The sequence below is a fragment of the Myripristis murdjan genome, chromosome 18 (genome assembly GCF_902150065.1).
Source record: "Myripristis murdjan chromosome 18, fMyrMur1.1, whole genome shotgun sequence".
Classification (NCBI taxonomy): domain Eukaryota; kingdom Metazoa; phylum Chordata; class Actinopteri; order Holocentriformes; family Holocentridae; genus Myripristis; species Myripristis murdjan.
This window is the reverse complement of record NC_043997.1, coordinates 22,790,898-22,812,387: the sequence shown is the minus strand read 5'-3', so window position 1 is coordinate 22,812,387 and position 21,490 is coordinate 22,790,898. Positions and strand designations below refer to the sequence as shown.

Sequence of the window (21,490 nt, the reverse complement as noted above, 5' to 3'; positions counted from 1 at the left end):
GAACTATTTCAGGTGAGCAGCCATGTATTCATCCACTGTGCAGTGATTTTAGCTCACACATTTTCCTTTCACCCTCACCCCTACTTCCTATGGAAACAGGGAAAGTAGTCCCAGCTAGTCCAAAACAGTGTTATTTTTGTTTCATATTCATGTAAATTTCACCACACGAAGCTGCCAGACTTGCCCACATGTCATTAACAATTACTTTAGCTTCAGAGCTGTTAAAGTTCTTACATTCTCACTCTCTGCATACTAAACTGTCTGACTCTGCTCTTTCTTCTTTAACCCCCAGCAGTGAGCCCCAGTTGTGGCCGTTGGGCATGGTTTTGGAGGGTAGCTCAGAGGCGCTGTGTCCCCCCCCATCTCTGGAGCTGCGCCCATCCTGCAACAAGAGCCAGCCCTCGCCTCCTCTGGGCTCGAGCTCGCAACCCCACGACGGCGTCTTCCCCGGGGACAAGGAGCCCGTCAAGTATGGCGAGCTCATCGTCTTAGGGTGAGGCGCTACCTCCGTGGCTGTGTGCTGTCTTGACACGCTTGCCCGTCACTGGCTGCAAGCTGGTGATGTGGGAGAGAGCGATGCATTTGTGTGTCTTTTGTGTCCAGTGAAGATCAGATCCAAAGAGAGCTCACAATCACAAATGGAAGAAGATAACATCTCAATCCCAGATGTCTAAATACAAAGTTTCTGTTTTACTGTGCATCTGGCCAATAAAATGATTTGCTGAAGAGAAAAGTTAAACATTTTCTCTGCAACAGATGATACCGCTACTCATTGGGCCAATCAGTAATCAGTAAGAAGCATCATCCCTCCAAGTATCATTGAAATCAGACTAGTGTTGTAGCAGTTATGGCCTTTCAGAGTTTGGAGTGAGATTTTGACCTTTAATTATAGCACACCCATTAGACCAATTAGTGCAGTTTTTCAAACACAGGATCACAGTGTAAAGATTTATCGTCCCTCCTACTTTCGCCAGTATCAGACCAGCAGTCTCTGAGATATCACCTGAGAAAGTTTGACAGACAGGCTGAATTCATCCCATGGCGGACAAGAAGGGGCGCAAAATCGTTTCCAGTTACCATCATCAGTGCTTTTTGCAAGTTCACTTACTGTGTCTCTATTAATTTCAACTCTTTTTCTTCCATTGGACATCGTGAGCTCCCATTTAACATTTAGCCTCAAAGCACAGTTGAACTTTGATAGAGCGTTGGGTTTTGTAACTACCTGAACATGATGTGGGGACAGTAAAACAGCTTCCAAAACAACACTTTTAGCATATAAACCAACATGAACAAAATGGATTATAACAATATGAAAAACAACAAGTTCCAGTTCCCATTTTTATAGAACTTAAACAGCTCCTTTCTTCTTATTTTGCTGTTTGGAAAGTAGTTCTGGCTGGTAGTGTCTAAAGGGAAATTTCACATAGCAAACTTGCACAGGAAGAAACAACCTGATAGTACTTTCACAGGTTTTTGTAATTACACACAAAAAATGGGTACCGGGACATGTTGTTTTTTGTATTGGCATAATACACTTAGTCCAAGTTTGTTTATGTGCTAAAAGTGTTATTTTGGGAGTTGTTTTGCTATAGAAGTGAATGAAAAACAGTACTGTGGACTCGGAGCAGCTAATGAGGGGATTTCACCACCATGTGGACTCACATCATGTCCAAGTAACTGCACAACCCAACACTCTTAATAAATTTCAGTTTTGCTTTAAGTGGATTTTTGTACCTGTGCATGTTGTTTTTACATGTCCAGCCAGTATAGTAGGTTCAGCTTCATTTTTTCCTTTCTTGGCTTTTCTGTTTAAGCATGTGAAATCAGACTTGTGTATGTGTTTGCGTCCAGCAGTTTAGCATGATGTTTACTCTACTGCACTTTTACAAACACCCTCACCTTCCTGGGATGAGCCTCCATGTGTTGAATGAAACCGTATGACCAGCACCTAACAAGAGATCCTTTTCTGCGTCGGCTTTTGCCCGAGCCACCTTTTTGGTTCAACACATCATGGAAAAAGAGCTCATTTGACTCCATACAAAGATGTCATTCACACGCTGAGCCAAAGGGAAGTGTAGGCAAATTAAAACCTCAACTTCCATGGAGGAAAATGAAAGGAGCGGAGACAGAGGCTGAGCGCACGCTGAAACACATAGAGGTTATTGATCACACATGAAGCGTCCGAGAAGCACATCATTCACGTGGCTGTGGTGTGGTGCTGGTGGAGGCACAGAGACACAGACGTATGTTTTGCACTCCTTGGTCTATTGATCCACGAGCTGATGGATTATGAGAATGGCTCGGTTCCCTATCGATGTGATTAGACAGAGAGGGGGGATTGCCTGCCGCCGACATTTTACGAGGTCCATCCAATCATGGCTTCTCTGCAGCTAATAGAACACGACTGGACTGAGACTGTCCGTCAGTGCCAAATGCAGCATGATATGGAATAATTACAGCTGCAGGAACAGGATAATACACCCAACTAACTCACTAAATACATGCATGGAAAGAGCAAGATGTGTTTTCCTTGTCAGTTCAGGATCTGATTTGTTATTTGCCACCTACTCTGCTCTATAAAAAGGTGTGTTTTGTTTTCTATGCCTTGCTCTGTTTGTCCAACCAGTTTCATCATAGCCATTTCATTTTATTCCTGTAGCAAATTGTCATTTACAACCCTGAAAGATGCTTTCCTGAAACTATACTCCACATCATTTTCATAAAAATCAGTGTCCATTTTGCTGCTCTCTATCAGCTGATTAATACCATGCGATACTGGAGTGATTCAGCCTGCCAACAGGTGATGTTAGTGATGGTCTAAACCCAGGGAAGACCTGTGCTTAATACAGCTGGTTTGGAATAAACATAAGAAGAACTGTTATCGAGTTTATATGTGATTATTGCTTTAAACTCAACAAGATCAGAGGTGACACTGTAGTGAATCCTGTTTCACCTTGCCTTAAGGAAGTGCCAATTAACATAAAACAATTTCATTACTTTCACCAGAGTTTTAGTGTCACATGAGGATGCAAATGTTGTTTCAGGGGCTTCCCTACCCTGAATAAGAAAGAGAATCGAGGAGAAACATGGGAAATTTGGGGGGAAATTTGGTGTAAAAAATAGTGAATTTAAATGTAGAGAACATCAGTACAAAAATTGTATTGGTCAAACCCTAGTTTGCATGAGAGCAATAGCCAGTGTAGCTGAACAGACAAAGAACAACACACGGAAACTCATCTTCCTCAGCAGACAAAGCTTTTCTAGTCCAGCTGTCCTGTCCCAATCCTATGCCAGAGTAAAAATGTTTTTTTTTTCTAATGATTAAATGAAGTAATGATTTTGATTTGATGTTCTTGCCATCCCTTTCTTAGATTACTTTGTGCTCTACCGGACAGTTTTTATTCACACCATTTGGCCAGTTGGCCCACACTTTTATAGAGTCTATTTTCGTCATTCCACACACGTCATGCACGGGTCAGGTGGCTGCAACCACCTACCAAAGCCCGGGAGAGAAAGGAATAAAAAAGACCACAGAACGACTGGTATTATGTTCAAAATAAAGAAAACTGCATTCATATGAGAACTGCATATTTATATATAAAAACTGGCCTATTGTTAATACAGTTTCCATCCCGCCTGCTCCTGTTGACTGTTTTTCCTGTCCCATCCAGTTATATGATGAACAGCGAGACTGACTCCTGCATGAATCCCACAGGGATCCCGTGACCCACAGGACTCCCTGAAAAAATGTCAGCCTCTGTCCTGGACACACTGGTTGATTGGCAGATGAGGGGAAGATGGGAAGTGTAGTGCCAAAACACTACAGCCAGGATGACCTTTTCATAATCAAGTACATTTTATGTTTTTATGGCTCCCAGGCATAATGGTTCGCTGGCCAATGGGGACAAGGGTCGCAGGAGAAGTCGCCTGGCCCTGTACAAGAGGCCCAAAGCCAACGGGGTCAAACCCGATGTCATCCACAATGTGTCAACCCCTCTGGTGTCAAAGGTGAGAGGTCACAACGTGGATCACCACAACACAGGCCTTATCCACTCTGAGGGTCCGCCAGGGGTTTTGCTGACCCACATGGAAATTGCATCCATGTTTTGTTCAGATATAATATTTGAATGAGTATTTAATGATTCCTGTGGGTGTATTTGCATGTTTCAGCACGAATAGCAATAGGACCTAGGAAAGAAAAATAGACTGTACTGTAAATGAAACCAAAAAAAATGGGGGGATTCAGATATAATGCAAACAATTCCAGCTGTTTAAGGAGGTGAGGTATGAAAACATCTGAATCACATCACTGTGAGAGGCCTCAGTATAAAAGCAGAAAGGGGATAGGGATTATTTTCGGTCCTAGTTTTGGTTTGAGTGCAGGCTGCAGCTCTAAAACATTTCACGATGATGAAAATGCTAATTTTAGGCGTTAGCCATCAGGGGGCATTGAGAAAATTGGGCTAAATGAAAATCTTGTTTTAATTTCACATTTTCTCTTGTGGCGATGTTGGTGCTGCGGTGGCCCACCGCTGCTTAATGAGCACAGAGGAAACACCGGCGGAGAATACCAGGAGAGCTGCTTTTTCTGTGTTATCTGCTGTTTGATATTCTCAATTTGGATTGGATTCCATATAAAATTGCATGAATATGTTATCACCTGGATGAAAATGTTGCAGTTTAGTGTGTCATGGTTTAAATGCTTTTTTCTTCCCCTGACTGGAATAAAATTTTGATAAAATCTGGATACTTGGAATGTTTGGCTTGAGCATGGTCACATTTCATGGTGTTAAATATTTACACAAAATCTGAGCCATCACCAGCTTCAATGTATTTTTTATTGAAAATAACATGCAATTATATTTAATTTTTCCCTTTATTGTAAAAATGTGGAATCAGATAATTTCATGATCTAACCCCTTCATAATGGCAAGTGAACTTACAAAATTGCAAGAATCTTTTCAATGAATGTTTGTAATGCAAGCCTGGTTTTCCACTGTCAGATGTTTGGAGGCAGAGCGCTCCTCCAGGCACAGAAACCTTGAGCTCTCCTTGCGATGTGACCTGGATAATGTCTTTTGTATTGACAGGCACTCAGCAACAAAAGCCAGCACAGCATCTCCTACACACTGTCACGGAGCCACTCTGTTATTGTGGAGTACACCCATGACACCAACACAGACATGTTTCAGGTCAGTGTCACACACACCCACACATGCACACACACACACACATACACACACACACACACACGTGCGTACACGTGCCATGCAAACTCAACATATGAGCTGTGACCTGCTGGAAAAAAAAGAAATAAAACCAAGCCAGTAGAGGTCAGCGTCAGTGAGGTGGCTGGGTGTGACCTTGCTGAACATGCAGGAAAACACAAACCCGGCACAGGCATGTACACAAACACACACGCTTCCACAAAAAAAAAAAAAAAATCCTTTAAAGATTTCCAGTTTCGTTGATTTTCAGGTTTTAAAAATAGATTGGGCAGGATTTTTTTTAGATGAATTTCCAAATTACAGCCAGCTTGAAACACAAAGTAAGGCTGCAACAGAGATGAGACACAGCCGATATTTGCTCAGATTAAATTCTGGGGTTGCTATAGTCACTTGTGGGAAATCCCCACACACTTCACAACTTAAGAGTGAAATCCAAAATTGTCTCTTACACAGCACCGAGTGAGCTGGACTCACAAGTGATGACTCAGCCTCTTCACCTCCTCCACCGTCACACACAAAGAAGAAAACATTTCGGGGTGATTTATCAAGGATTTGCATGACTTTTCGTCCTCACCCTTGATCTACCAAGGTGTTGCCGCGCAGATATGAGCCAGTGAAATCAAAAGAAAAGCAGCGTCACTGAATATTGGATGCATATGTATTTTAGATTGTTGTGATGTATGGGAGGAGAGAATGGAAATTTATTCAAATGACAGGCTAAAACTGACTTATCATGACTTGTGGCTGGTGTGGTAAAGGAAACTGTGCCTGTAATTTCACACCTCCGAAACAAACATTTGAATTCCTTTGCAGCACCTTTAACCGGTGCAGCCACGCCGGGTCACATTAACTGTGAGGTGTGGATCTTGGTCACACTGACCGAATCACAGTTGTGTGGACATGAATTCATTTATAATATCAGTCTAAATTGCAGGCACTAAATTGCAACGCTCGATAAATCAACCCCTTACCGTGTGTTCAGACCCAACGCAAGGAGAGTTTTCATGTCACAGCCTTGCGTGAATGCGGCCATGAAGTTTTTGCTGGCGTTGAAAATTTTCAACTCGCACGAATGGCATGAATTTCTCATGTTTGCGCAGCATTAAAGCCTCACTTTGCATTTGGTCTGAACACACGGTTACTGGCATCAAATTACAGGAGATGTTGGTAATGAAGTCTCTAAAATCCAAATAGTCACCTCTTATTGTCACCTGGGGCTGACAGTTGGCAAAGTTGCCCTTTAACTTCCACTGAAAGACTTCAGAGCTCCTCTCCAAAAAAATTCAAACACCCCTTGGCTTTATCATACCCAAAAATTAACAAGTAATTAAGTTAAAAACGAGGCACACGCGCACCTCTCGGAAAGTCATTTGTTAGCAGATTCCTCGGGCTTCTGAAGAATGCCGAGTCATGAGAGAACTGGGAAGGCGTCAGGAGAGAAACAGAAGGATAGAGGGAGGAAGAAGAAAGACCAGGGAAGAGAGAGAGAGAGAGAGAGAGAGAGGGCAAGAAAGAATGAGAAGATAAAATATGTGAGAGAGAATGAGTCAGACTGGTCTGCTCTCAGCAGCTCAAAGCTACACTTCTGTTTTCCAGCCGTCCATCTCTCCCCCTCCAGGAGATAAATGTAAAGCTGTGGCTCCAGCAGACAGCAGCCACACAGCTCCAGTCCACTGGATCTCTGTCTATCTGTCTATCTCTGCGACTGCTGGCCCCCTCTTCCTCTGCCCACTGTTTTTAGGTCCAGAACTCGGGGGCAAAACTGACAAGAAGCCAAATGTAAATTGGTGGAACATGGATATCATATCTTATTGTATTTGAGTTAGAGCAGAGCAGACTAGAGTGCATTTCACCACAGTCTAGCAAATGTACTTCTCTGTCATAAAGTCAGCTTTGTTGGCTAATAGAACAATGTTTTTTACAGATGATCAGAATAGTATTAAGGACCTGATCAAGTCAGTTGCTGCTGCAAGACAAGAGTCCCGCAACCATTTATTTGACTTATAAAAAAGCTTCAAAATGGTTACAGAAGTAGCATAACCCAGTAACAAAAGAGAGATAAGTATCTTCAGTGTTTGAAAGGCCTGCAGTAAACACAGACTGACAGATCTGATCATGTGAAATCCAGTTCTCATTAGCCATCGGACACTGATGTCACTTAGGACGCTTTGTCCTTTCAGTGGAGCCTGAATTCTTCACAGTCTGGATTCAACAAGACGATGAAAGAGTTCTGCAGGGATCCATAGTGCCATGTGGTTCTGCAAATTTTTCAGCGGCACCTTCATGCCGTAAACATCCTGCGATTGGTTACTAAAGTCAGTTCCGTGTTCCTGAAGATCTTGTTTCATTTGACAAAGGCTAGACTACAACTTGCATTCCTTAGCCCTAAACTAACTGGCTCCCTGTTGTCCAGGGCTTAGGTTCACACTCACACTGTGTAACCCTGGGTTAACAGCTGGCCCTGGGTTAAGGATTCACTTTGAAAATCAAAGCCCAGGATTAATGTCCTCAGAACCCCTCTAGCACACTTTTGATTGGACCACAAACATTCTGTTGCTGTTTGTTCCAACCCTGATTCCCACTACAGACCTGAGCCAGACTTTTTGGGGATATCACCAAATAAAAAAGGGATGCCCATGCTCTGGAGCAGGGTTTGGTTAGCCCAGGGTGACATCCCAGATTGCAAGTGTTAAAAGCCAGTTAATCCGGGGCTAAGTGTTATGTGTAAAGATATGAGGTATGTACCTTACGAGTTCCAATATTTAGACATACTTATTAGGGGTCTGAACCACCAGAGGGACCACAATATGATATTATCACGATACTTAGATCACAAGATGAAAGCGTTGCAATTTTAAACATTTTGCACGATATGTGTATTTCGATAACATATTAACATTAACATATTATTACTTTTTTTTTTTCAGCTGTAAATTCTGTCCCCAAAGGAAAATTTTGTCAAGACAGACTGACCAACTCTGTCATAAAAACCCATCATAAATGGTGCACCAATACTTTGTGTTACCGTATTACTATGTAAAATATTGCGGTACACTGCTGTATCAGTTTTTTCCCTCACTCCGAATAATTTTGTGTCCGAGTGAAACCCTATAGTCTTCATTCATGCAGCTGCAGTTTGAAGTTATGTCACACTTGAGATGGGAATTTCTACCTGGAAGAACAAGTAGAGCCCAGCTACAGGTTCCTGTGGTGTAGCTACCGAGACACACATCAAACATCAGCAATGAGACAAACGTGTCATTTAAGATTCCTCACTTGGATAAAAAAAAAAAAAATAGAAACAAATGCATCTCAGTATCTACCTACAAAACAAGCTACATTGCTTGCTAAATTTGAAAAGCTGCTGTAATGTCTTGTAATTTGAAATCTCCAGGGTGTTAAAGTAAGTCAAACACCTCCGGCTGATCATTAAACACCAGTTTTATATGTATGCCAATCATCCGTGTAGTGGGGCCTAATGTGAGCCAAGGAACCATTCCCCACACCGTGGCTGATGTTTTTGGTCATGGCACATTTTTGTATAAACTGTACACACTGTAGTGCCAAAATCCAAAGAGCCGCCAACCATCACACCAAACACAAAGCAGCTATAATCAGGCATCTTGGCCAGTCTAATAGCCTACTGAGCCGAACATCAAGTGAACCTCTCGACCCTGTAAAGGAGATACAGAGTGTATGTGCACCAAAAAAACAACAACACACATTCACACACGCCTCTCAGCGAGTGGAGAAAGTCATTTGTTAGCAGATTCCCCGGGCTTCTCAAGAATGCCGAGTCATGAGAGAACTGGGAAGGCGTCAGGAGAGAAACAGAAGGATGGAGGGAGGAAGAAGAAAGACCAGGGAAGAGAGAGAGAGAGAGAGAGAGAGAGTATCAGCCAGAAGGAGAGAGGGCAAGAAAGAATGAGAAGATAAAATATGTGAGAGAGAGAATGAGTCAGACTGGTCTGCTCTCAGCAGCTCAAAGCTACACTTGTGTTTTCCAGCCGTCCATCTCTCCCCCTCCAGGAGATAAATGTAAAGCTGTGGCTCCAGCAGACAGCAGCCACACAGCTCCAGTCCACTGGATCTACCTGTCTGTGTATCGGCCTCTTCCCCCCTCTGTCCACTGCATCATATGAAAACTGATAGAGCGTACTACACATGTGTTTTCTGGAAGACTTCTGAAACAGATGGTGTGGTTGGAAGGACTGGCTGAATCTCTGATGTATTTTGCCAGAGTAGATGGCATGACTCATTTTATTGGTCTTAGAAAAGTGTAGTAAAGCTATGATCAACTCTCACCTCGCTGGCATACACAAACAGATTTTACTATTCTATACTGCACCATACGATCATATACAAAACTCTACTCGAAACCAGTGCTTCTCAGTCTTAAGACAAACCAGTGCCTACTCATGACCTCCTGTCACAGGAGGTCACCGTTTAGGCTGTTTCAATTGTGTGTGTGTATCAGTGGGGACGTTACATTTAAAATACTCAGCATTTCATGAGAAAACAGAAAAGAGTAACATATAAAAAATGAATCATTTTAATCAATAATCAGTTGTGCAGGTTAAAATTTTTTTCGTTCTTTCACTTATGTCTTAATTATCTTGTGGCCCTCAAAAATTCATGACTTTTAGTTTGATTATCACTGCTCTAAACTATATTATACTATACTACTACTAATAACTATTGTTATTATTATTACTATTACTATTACTATACTGTGCTGTGTTGTATTGTGTATCGAGGAAGCATGTATTAGTGACCAGATGTGAGCTGATGAGGTTTGACTTTGGTTTATGGTACAGTTTTCTTCAAATGACTGTGTATGAAAGTGAAACCATTTTAAATAAAATACCATACTACAGTACACTACACTATACTGTTCTATACCATACTATACTACACTATACTATGCTATGCTATACCACACCATACCGTACTATACCATACTATACTACATTATACTATACTACTTTATTGCTATAATATGATGTGCTATGCTATGCTACACCATTCTATAGTATAGTAGCAGAGCATAATATAATATAGTGTATTTCTTCTGTTATACTATACTGCACTACATTATTATACTACATTATTATAATGTGCTATGCCATACAGTATTATACTATATTGTGCTATTCTGTGCTACAATATGCAACATTACTATGATATGCTATGCTCTACAATACTATATTATATTATGCTATACTGCACTACACAATACTACATTACTATGAAATGCTATGCTATGCTATACTGCACAACATTGTACTGTACTGTCCTATACAGTACTACACTATGCTATACAGAAGAAAAACCTAACTACACTGTACTGCTATATTGCACCCCTGCATACAGTACTATCCTATACTGTACTGTGCATCCATAACTGTGGAAAAGTTATGTTGTATGCCAGTGATTGTGATTTAAATCTATAAAACCTGTTTTGAATGGTTTATGGATATGATTCATTCACCCCTGTTGATTTTTGCTAATACAAAATTTCAGAGGATATTTTGTTATTATCTGCTTACAGTGATTTGCTTTGTGGAATACCCCCCCAGGCTCTTGAGCTGAGTCACACAACTATAATAAATATTACTTTTATGAATAGTTACAGTAGTGAAGATTGTATTGCTATTATTAGTGTTATTGTTACTATTATAATACTAACCCCTTTTTCTTGGTCCTCTTAGATTGGCCGGTCCACGGAAAGCATGATTGACTTTGTGGTGACAGATACAGCGGGCAGCAGTGGCAGCGGTGGCGGTCAAGGCGGAGGGGCGGCAGGGGAGGGGGGCAGCGGCGGCCAGTCAGCCCAGAGCACAATCTCCCGCTACGCCTGCCGCATCATGTGCGAACGCAGCGCTCCCTACACGGCACGCATCTACGCCGCCGGCTTCGACTCCTCCAAGAACATCTTTCTGGGGGTGAGTGTTTCTCCCGTGGGTTCCAGCCTTCTCCTGGCTAACTGCCCGGGGGCTGGTAACCCTGGCAACCACAGCGAGCGCAACAGCAGGGGCGTCCTCGTGCCACCCACGGGTGACATCATAGCTGTGAGGATGGGTGCCGGTGCATCTGACCTGGCTTGAGGAAGCACAGCGGAGGAAGGGGCAGTGTTCTCTACGTGTGTGTGTGTGTGCGTGGGTGGGAATTGCTGTTACTGTTAGTCATGTGTGTTATGAATGTGCTCCAGCCTAAATCTGCTGTTTCCGGTCGTGTGTTATTACGTAGACCTATTAGAGAAAAAGAAGGGCATTATATGTCCAGTTACATAATCATGTGCATCCTGTTTACAGCAGCATGTGGTAGTAATATACAGGCTCCAGTGAATGCTCTCTTATGTAACATAATATATCAATATGTGCATCACACAGTATATTATGTGTGTAGAGAAAATTATTCAGCTGTTTGGTGTTTTATCCTAGAAACAGAGACTGATGTTCGTTACTGTAGTACACATACACCACCCGGCCAACTCAGCAGTCCTCAGCTGGACTCAGACACACACACACACACACACACACACTGTTCTGTCTTGCTGTATCTCGAGTTCAGTGAGCAGGTCTGTCTGGAGCCCAGCCACACAGCTTCTAGCAGCAGCTTACTCTTTCTTTGGTAAGAAAGATGATGAGGCTATCTGGGCTAATACCCCCCGCCCCCCTCAAATGGATGGGTATCTGTGTGTGTGAGAGAGAGAGAGAGAATGAGAGAATGCATTAAAAGTGCTAGTTTAGGTGAGTTTAGTATTTTACTATCCGTAAATCAATACGTTAATCTTGTTTTTATGGTAATTCTACCATGGTAATACAAATAAACTGACAGTGACATACAGACGGGTAAAATGCCGCAGGTAGCAGCTTTAATTATAGCTATGCTTGCCTTTTGTTCTTGTTATTCCAGTATCTCTGCAACAACAGCAGGCAGTAAAAAGGACAGTGCACTGTGCAGAGCCCAGGGGCAGCAGGACACTTGCTTACTCATTGACTAAATAAGCTTTTGATTCATTCTGGCAAAGGTGCTTGATTCCTGCCTCCCTCCCCCGGGCACCGAGCTGAGACTGAGCCTCTCAGAGATGAACATGGGTGCTGAATGCATTTGGGTTCGACTGGTGCAGGATTTTGAATGACAGTACCAATACCGACATTCTGGAGGTGAAACCACGACAAGCACTTATTTTGTGCTGCTTGTCAGGATCTTTAAATGTGATCATTAGGTTTTTAAACAAGCATGATTTGGAATCTGATCAAATGTCTTCCTAGAATTAAAATCTTCCTATTTACAGGCAGTAGTACAGAAAAGTTCTATGATAATCAATCTGATTATCATAGAATCTGAAAATCAGATTTTTAATGAAAAGACAGTGTCATCAACATACAGTCAGATATGTAAATCATAAAATATATCGGTCTAGCCCTAGTAAATGCTCAGGGGAGAGTTGGCAGGGTGGATGGGTAACCCGGCGCTCCCGTGGAGGTGGCTGTGTAATTGGGAAACCTACAGAGGAAGTTATGGATGCAGTCCAGAAATCCTCACTCTCTGTCAGTGGAAATCAGACTCTGGGTTACAGACAGACTCAAATCAGATCGAAACCAGAGTCAAGCATTGCCATTCAAGACAACGTTTTAAAACAAAACTCAACTTTTAGTGATGGGTTGTATAGTTTCTATATATACAGGTGTTATATAGGTGGTGAAATCTCCTCATTAGTTGCTCCTTGCTCCAGTGGGCTGCTTGTCCACAATACTGTATTTCTGTCTCTCCATTCACTTCTACAGCAAAACAGCTCCCAAAATAACACTTCCAGCATATAAACCAACACGAACAAAGCTGATTATGCCAATATAAAAAACAACAAGTCCCAGTACCCATTTTTTGAGGAAGTTTAACATCTTTTCTCTTGTTATTTTCCTTTTGCAATTGGAGAATAGCTCCAGCAGGTAGCATCTGCAGGACACTTCTGTGTAGTGAACTTGTGCCAGGAAGAAGAGACCTAATAGTGCTCTCACAGGTACACACACACACACACACAAAATGGGTACCAGGTCTTGTTATTTTTTTTATATTGGCATAATCCACTTTGTTAGTGTATTTTATGTGCTAAAAGTGTTGTTTTGGGAGCTGTTTTGCTATGGAAGTGAATGGACACAGAGATACAGTATTGTGGATAAGCAGTCTACAGGAGCACAGAGCAACTCATGAGAATTTTTCTGCACCAACAACCCAACACTCTACCTCTAATAAATACACTCTGATAAATTGCATGCTGGTGGTCAGCAGTGATTCCTAAAGGAAACTTCCCTCAGGAAGCTGGGTGGAGTAGTCCACTGGAAACTTCAGGGAGCATGTAGAATCATGTAATGGCTTATCAAAATGCAATAAAACAACAGGTCAAAACTATAGCCCATTCATGTAATAAACATATAATCAGTATAGCATATTTTATTTGGATTTTGAGTTTCATTTCATTTTGATTTCTTCTGAAATTTTCAAAATCAGTGCTCTTTTACAAGAACTTAAGTGGCTGATCAGTTTTAAAACAAAAAAGTCAATCTTGTTTAAAGGATAATAATGGTTATTTTCAACCTGAGTCTGATTTTCCTAGACTTTGCCAGCAAGTTTTGAGGTTTGGTCTGTTTGGCCTGTTTGGATTATACTGGAGATCACTGCCTTGTTGAAACAATTAGTCTTTAAATCTCGCATGAAATGAAACAATGTGAAAAACATTCTAAATAAAAAACAAAATGTCACTAATAATAGTCATAGTCAAACATGACTATGATAATATTTACAAGGGATGTAATAATCCACAATATTGTATTCTCTTTATCCTTTCACCGCTACTCAGAATAATTATTATTGTATCGTTAGTAATAATATTCAGCAATAAATTCCCAGTACATTATGCTGGGGATTTCTTACATTTATTAGGCATTATTATGGTTTGAAACTTTTTCATGGGACTTTTTGACACATTTTTGACAATTTATTACAGTATCCCAAAAGAATAACGCTGAGGTACACCTAACAACATGACATCACCCACGCAAATATGCTACAGCCTCACACAACAGACACGGGATTGCGTCATCCAGTCTCGGTGGAACCTTGTGTCTGGGGTCGGGCGGACCAAAACGTGACAGCTAGGTGTGCAAACCCAGGCAGACCAATAACAGCCCTCTCTCATGACAGCATGACTTCATCCCATGCAACATTCATCAGGACCCCCGACAACTAGGACAGCAGCCAGAGAGATAACGTCACAACCCAGCAGCCAGCGCTCCACACACACCCCCACTGAGACTTGTATAACTCATCTTAGCATGTCGCCCAGCCATCTGAAAATACCGTCACCTCCACAGGAGCCCCGGGCTCCCCGTCCACCCTGCCGGCCCTCCCTTGCACATTTACCAGGCCTAGGCTGATATATGATTTACATGTCTCATATTGTCCCTTTATTCAATTTATTTAGTGGATCTGGTCCAGCTTGTTCCTCCTCTGATATGATGGATTTGAGACAGTATGACTGATTGTATCTTTATTGTAGAACTAATACACTGGTTGTATGTGGGAAGACCTTAACCCGAGTTAATGTTAGTGACTGAACTGAATTTGTCTTGTAATTTTTATGCATTGCTCCCTTTTCTTTTTAAAATCAAACTTTAGCAAAAAACATTAATAATGGGACACAAAATACTTAAAGGGACAGTTCACTCACTTTGAAATTTGTGATATTATTTCACTCCCCTCTTAGCTGTTCTGTAGGACAGTAGTGGTACTATCTTCCTTTCAGTGACCTTGTTTACATGCACACCATATCCCTGTATTATTCGGAATATACTCAATATTCCGGTTGCACATGAGTCATGTAAACACGCACCAAACCCGATTAAGGTCATATTCCAGTTGGAGAGACTTCTAATCAGACCCCTGGCATATGCCTGTTCCAACCGGAACATTGTGCCATGTAAACACCTTAATCAGAAAATGCCCGTACCGGAATATTCAGTTACATCTGTGCATGCTCGATTCGCAAGGAATCAGGGACGTCATTGTTGTTATGGTTACTGCAATCGGGGAGAACGACATGGCGAACAGCAGCAAGAGCCAGGAGACTGCAGTCTGCCTTCAGCTAATGAAAGACTTAAATATCATGGAGTATATCAATGGGAGAAAACACAGAAATAGCGACAGCTTCTTCTTCTTCTGTATTTCCAGCAGACCAGATGCCTATAAGCGCACTGCTGCCCCCCGCAGGTTGAGTGTTGTTGTATTAAATAAGAGCGTGGAATACACCCAAACACAGGAATATGCCAAGTAACATGTAAACGGAATATTCCAGTTGCTGCAGCGCATATAAACACCTTATTCAGAAAATTACCTTAACTGGAATATTGACCCGAATCGGAATATGGTGTGCATGTAAACATACTGACAATGTTTACATGCACACCATATGTGTATGTAAATATTGGTTATGGCAGCCTCAATCCAAAAGTATCAGTGGTGTTGTCCTTTAAAAACCATATCAGTCTGTTTGTAGAAGGACAGATAATCGCTGTTGGTGAAGCGGCCACCCAGCAAGTCTCGTGTTCAACTGGAGGAACACAACAGACTGTCCTTGGCAGAATGCAGAGTCAGGCTGCGAGGTCAACTGTCACAGTGAGAGAGAGACATCGAGACACATGGAGAGAGTATGGGGGAGGGGGTGTTGCCAGGGTATTATACAGCGTAGGTGCTGGGGCTCCTTGCTTGGTGTGACTGCTTTGAATTCTGCCAGCGATCAGAATGAATGGCTGACTTCAGGAGAGGTGCTAAGAGTGCTTGAGGTTTCCCAGAAACAATCAGCGGCTCTCGGAGCTCATGATTGCACAAGAAGGAGAGAAAGATAGAGGAGAATGGAAGAAGCAAGGTACATGTAAGTGTTTCAGGTGCAGGTTGCAGCTCTACCACTAAATCTAGTTAGTTAGCCAGGCCGCTGACCCTCCAACAGCACGTATGTCATGGCCATGAATGAGTGGAAAAAGTTATTAATTTCATCCCTATTTTTTGATACTTTGGGCTTTTGGCCTCGTTTTGAGATTACATGCTGGTTACATAAATATGTATGGTTATTTGGCTCCACCCACTGAGATTTCAACCAGTGAGATAATAGTGATTCCAAAGCAGCTCAGCCTCCAAGAAATGTTTCTAGAACTAAAACGTCAGCCTGTCTAAGCCCTCTCCAAGTACAAGCTTGGAAACTTTAATTAAAACCCTCTAGACCTTTTTTAAAGGGACAGTTCACCCATTTTGGAATATTGCATATTTTACTTCCCCCTTAGCTGTTCTGTAGGACAGTAGTGGTGCTACCTTCCTCTCATTGTTACTGAGTGCTGGATACTGGCTGGATGCTCCAAATAGTAACTGTTAGCCTCCTGCCATTCAGGTGGACTTCCCCCCAGCTAATATTCCTCAAAAAACCCACCTTAATCTATTCAAAACACTTGTAGCATCAAGTTACAAGTGTCACTTTCCAAAAATAAAATGTACATACGATTACCAAGTGTACGCAGATGATACTTTTGATAATATTTATATTTTTACTGTTATCAACATCCGGAAAGATCCGGTAACTTCTGCACTGTATTGCACCAACAGCCACCACAGAGACAGAAGTAGATTGATTGAATTTGCTATCATTTGTTTTCTTCACTAAATATGCTATGATAGGCTATTTCTGTTTCTCCTAGCTTCTTGGCTAGCTTCTTCTTTTCCTCCACTCCCCTCTATCTCACATTTCACAAACCTTTCAGGCTCCTGCCAGCCACCGTAGGAGCTGAGGACCAGCACAGAGAACTGAGACCACATGAGAATAGAGTTCTACTGTTGATTCGTTATTTAATGGTCAACATATCTATTAAGATAGATATAGATATAGATATAGATATAGATATAGATATATAACCAGGGGAAGTCCACCTCAGTGGTACAAGGCTAACAGTTTGGAGCACCACTACCATCCGATATAGCACCAAGTGAAATAGAGAAGTGAAATAATGTTAAACAACTTTCCCTTTAATGCCACAAGAGCACATTTGTGGTCATGATATTTTCCTTTCATTCTCTGGGATTGTGTTTATTCTTAGGCATATGTGCATCTCTGCCATTAATCAGTGCCGTAGTCATTCTGTATGGAGCTAAATATAGCAGCACAGAAGAGCAATGCTGGCTGTTTTTCTTGCAAACTGCCGCCGACATCCACCTCCAGCAGCATCCCTCTGTCTGACCCTGTGCTCCCCCATCACTCCCCTAACCTTGATGTCTGCCTGTTTCTGTCTGCGTATGTGTGTGTGTGTGTATGCCGGGGGGGCGTGGGCGGTCTCTTAGGAGCGGGCTGCCAAGTGGAGGACGTCGGATGGCCTCATGGATGGCCTGACCACCAACGGGGTGCTGGTGATGCACCCGGCGGGGGAGTTTGTGTCGGAGCCGGCGCCAGGAGTCTGGAGGGAGATCTCGGTGTGCGGCAACGTCTTCGCCCTGAGGGAGACCCGCTCAGCTCAGCAGAGGGGAAAATTGGTAAGACGAAGAGGGGGCTGATGGGAGAGTGAGTCTCAAGTCTGCTTGGGTATGGTCACAAGGGGCGCTTAGTGACCTTGATTTGACACCAAAAAAATCTTCCAACGTCATGGACCATATCAGTGATTTTGAATGTTTGGCCTGTTTACTACAATTTCCCCATATTTTACATTGCAACAAACCATTTTGCCAACCGTGTATGGGTACTAAAGATTTCACAACATATATTCAAAATCCCTTGATTTGATTATTTGAATTTTGAAATTTTTTAGTTGAAACATGCACTTCATAATGTTCTATCTCTTTGGCAAAGTTGGCACTGTTCATAAACCACAAAACTGATCATTTGCTGTGTAAAGCAAAGAGGGAATATTTTCCAGCAGAGACCAGTGACAGCAGTAACAGTACATCTTAAGTATGATATGAAAATATAGCAACAATATGGTGTATGCAGTAGGAGGTAAGTGATAAGATAAATGATAATATGAGGAAAACATGTTGTCCAAAATGTGCATTGTATTCATTTCTTCTGTATTAGGTCATGAAATGTCTAAATACATGTTCCCCTCCTATTTATTTAATTGGAAGTAGCCTCACTGTAAATGTGATGCGTGCATGTAAATGATGGCCTTTGAGATAGTTGAATTACAAGCTGGCTGCAGCTGAACTGGATGCCCACAGTGCCATCATGTGGTGGGACAGCAGGGAGATGCTGGAAGGTTCCTCTGTGCAGAGTGTCACAAACTGAGTGACAGACACTGACTCCTGTCCTTCACTCCTCTCCACCTCTTCTTCATCCTTCCCAGGTGGAAAATGAGTCCAACACCCTCCAGGACGGCTCTCTGATTGACCTGTGTGGAGCCACCTTGCTGTGGCGGACGCCTGCCGGACTGCGCCGCACCCCCACCCTAAAGCAGCTGGAGTCCCTTCGTCAGGAGCTGAACGCCGCGCGGCCCCAGTGTCCCGTGGGTTTCAACACCCTGGCCTTCCCCAGCCTGGCCCAGCGCGAGATTGTCGACAAGAAGCAGCCCTGGGTCTACGTCAACTGCGGCCACGTGCACGGCTACCACAACTGGGGCTACCGCAAGGAGAAGGGTCCCGCCGGCCCAGGGGGCACGGCGCCAGCCAGCACCGGGGAGAGGGAGTGCCCCATGTGCCGGCGGGTGGGGCCCTACGTGCCACTGTGGTTGGGTTGCGAGGGCGGCTTGTACCTGGACGCCGGACCGCCTACTCATGCATTCTGCCCCTGCGGCCACGTGTGCTCAGAAAAGACAGTGGTGGGGTGGAGCCAGATCCCGTTGCCCCACGGCACCCACGCCTTCCACGCTGCCTGCCCCTTCTGTGGCACCTGGCTGACCGGGGAGCAGGGCCACATCAAACTCATCTTCCAGGGCCCCGTCGACTGAGGCCACAGCTGGGCACTAGTCAGAAGAACATGACGGTGGATGGGACTACTCACTAAAGACTGTCTGCAAGACCGGAGCACTCGAGTCTGGGTTCAAAGACAAAGAACTGATTGGGAACAGGAAAGGAAAGACTGTTAAAATGACATGGAATAATAGATGCCAAGGCTTAAAATGGAAAATGAAATGTTTGGAGAGGATGTAAATAAATTGTGTTGAAATGAACATGTGTGTTTGGTGATCTTTAGCTCTCCCTCACTTGCAGGACCTGTGTAGCTTCAGCTCTCTGGCAGCAGGGCCCGTTCTGCACGACCTGTATGCATTTAGCCAGATGACCAGTAGGGACTCTCCCGTAGGAAGCCCCTCCCTCTGGAGGTGCAGCTACAACGTGGTAAGCTCCAGGCCCTGAGGAGTGTCTGTGCAGCCTCACTACCAGTCTGCAGCGCCCCCTTTGTGCTATAAATAACTCAAGGTCACCAGCAACCCCGTTGCTTCACCGCCAGGAGACAGAGAGGAATGGAGGACAACAGAAGAGCTGCCTGTCATCCACTCAGCATCCAAGCAAGTGTCGAATCCAGGTTTTTAGGAGCATTTTGCAGAATTCAGTTGTCTTGCACCTAAATGCATATCTTCAACATGTTAATGTTCATGTAAATACCTGACAGGATAGGAGTGAGCAGATACTGCTGCTGAAAAGCTCTTACTGCAGAAGGCAGCAGCAGTCCTAAGAGGGGCTGTCTGCAGCATCTTAAAATCAGCTGTCTGAATCAGGCCCTGCACATCTCTGCACGCACAACCAGTAATAGTCCAGCATGGCATTATTCACCACCAGGAGCCCCTTTCACTGAACTTTGAACATTTCCCAACGTGCATTATGACCATCGTGCTCTTTAAGATCATCAGGTCGGGGTGTGTGGCTGTTTAAAGGGAGAGGCAGAAGTGCAGATTAAGGCCACACACCATGTGGATGACAGCAGATAGTGGAGATGCACAGTGTGTCAGTGTAGTGGCAGTGGCTTTCAAAGTGAGACCCAGAGACCTCAGGAAACTGAGGCATGAGGGAAACACAAGACATCTTATCACCATCACTGATCTGACCTTTACATACGGTATATCATTTTAATCACTTGTCATTTTTCAAAAACAAATATTTTGGTGAAAATTTTCTGGTCATTTTCTTGTTGCGTCTGGCCATTTATTTTGGGGGTTATTTCTTGATTTCATTTACTCATCACCTTTTTCATGTTTTTGAAAGAAATCAAGTGAGTTTGCTGGAAGAAAGGTGAAGTTAGACAAATTAGAAAAATGAAATATTAAATATGTGCAAAAAAATAAAAATAAAAAAAATGTACCAGAAAATTTGCACACAAAAAAAATGCTTTTTTGAAAATTACATTTGGATCGACTTCAGATTTCTTTTGTTTAAATGCTCATCTAAAAAATCCCTCTTGATATAAGGGTCCCTGCAGGGCAAAATTTATTCAAATGGAGGGCCACAGCTTAATCAAAGTCAACTTGGGGGTCAGAGCATGAAAAAGTTTGAAAACCCCTGGCCCAGGAAGTGACTCACCTCCCTTCAAGAGAAACACTGTGACTCTTTGTGTATTAGCACATAACAAGCAGCATTAATTACAGCTAGACATGCAGTGTACCGGGCTTTGATTTCATTATCAGTGTAATTTGCCTCTATTATTTGATGTAGTTTGTCTGGTTACATATTGATCAGGTCTGCACTGGCTGTCCATGGCAAGTTCTTACGCCTCTGAGATCTATGAGCCCAGAGATGGCTTTCAGTTTTGAAAATTCTATACTTAAAAAATGATACTGTGAAAGAAAAATACCTATAAAAATTCTCAGAAAATTGAACACATTTTGACTCTTCTCTAGAATTAGGGTTTTTCATATCTCTAGACATTCCAACCAAAAATATGAATCTTCATAGGCTAAAGTAGCAATTGACAATTTTAAAAAAGAAGAAATAAAGGGGACTTTGCTCAAAGGTCTAAATGAAACGTCAAAATAATAGCACAAGGGTTTCAGAGGGTTAAACTGCACATTTTGATCAGGCTGCATTGAATAATGTAGAAGTTTCAGTGCTCACTGTCGAGTCTGTATCTCATCGTGGTCTAAATGTTGTTTCCACCCTGACAAGAACACAATGCTGGAGGAAACACTGAATTATTTTCAGGCAAGAAAATATTCAAGCTTTAAGAAATATTAAATTGGTCATCAACAATTATCTTCGGAGTAGCACTAATTAAAAAGAAAAACAACCACAAACTCATG

At 42.7% G+C, this 21,490-nt stretch overlaps 1 protein-coding gene across 2 annotated transcripts in view; it reads left to right on the top strand.

The window, feature by feature from the left end:
• The window catches only part of peli3 (pellino E3 ubiquitin protein ligase family member 3), a 33,751-nt gene extending 14,342 nt beyond the window's left edge, over nucleotides 1-19,409 (top strand). Inside the window, exons 2-7 of one of the 2 annotated variants that reach the window (XM_030076601.1) lie at nucleotides 296-493; nucleotides 3,879-4,008; nucleotides 5,091-5,192; nucleotides 10,940-11,173; nucleotides 17,613-17,801; nucleotides 18,608-19,409. In XM_030076601.1, the coding sequence (XP_029932461.1) occupies nucleotides 321-493; nucleotides 3,879-4,008; nucleotides 5,091-5,192; nucleotides 10,940-11,173; nucleotides 17,613-17,801; nucleotides 18,608-19,207 (1,428 nt within the window). In that variant the 5' untranslated portion in view covers nucleotides 296-320 and the 3' untranslated portion in view covers nucleotides 19,208-19,409. Of the gene's footprint in view, nucleotides 1-292; nucleotides 494-3,878; nucleotides 4,009-5,090; nucleotides 5,193-10,939; nucleotides 11,174-17,612; nucleotides 17,802-18,607 lie in introns of both variants that reach the window. The other variant, XM_030076600.1, reaches the window with a different exon arrangement.
• The last annotated feature ends 2,081 nt before the right edge of the window (nucleotides 19,410-21,490 follow it).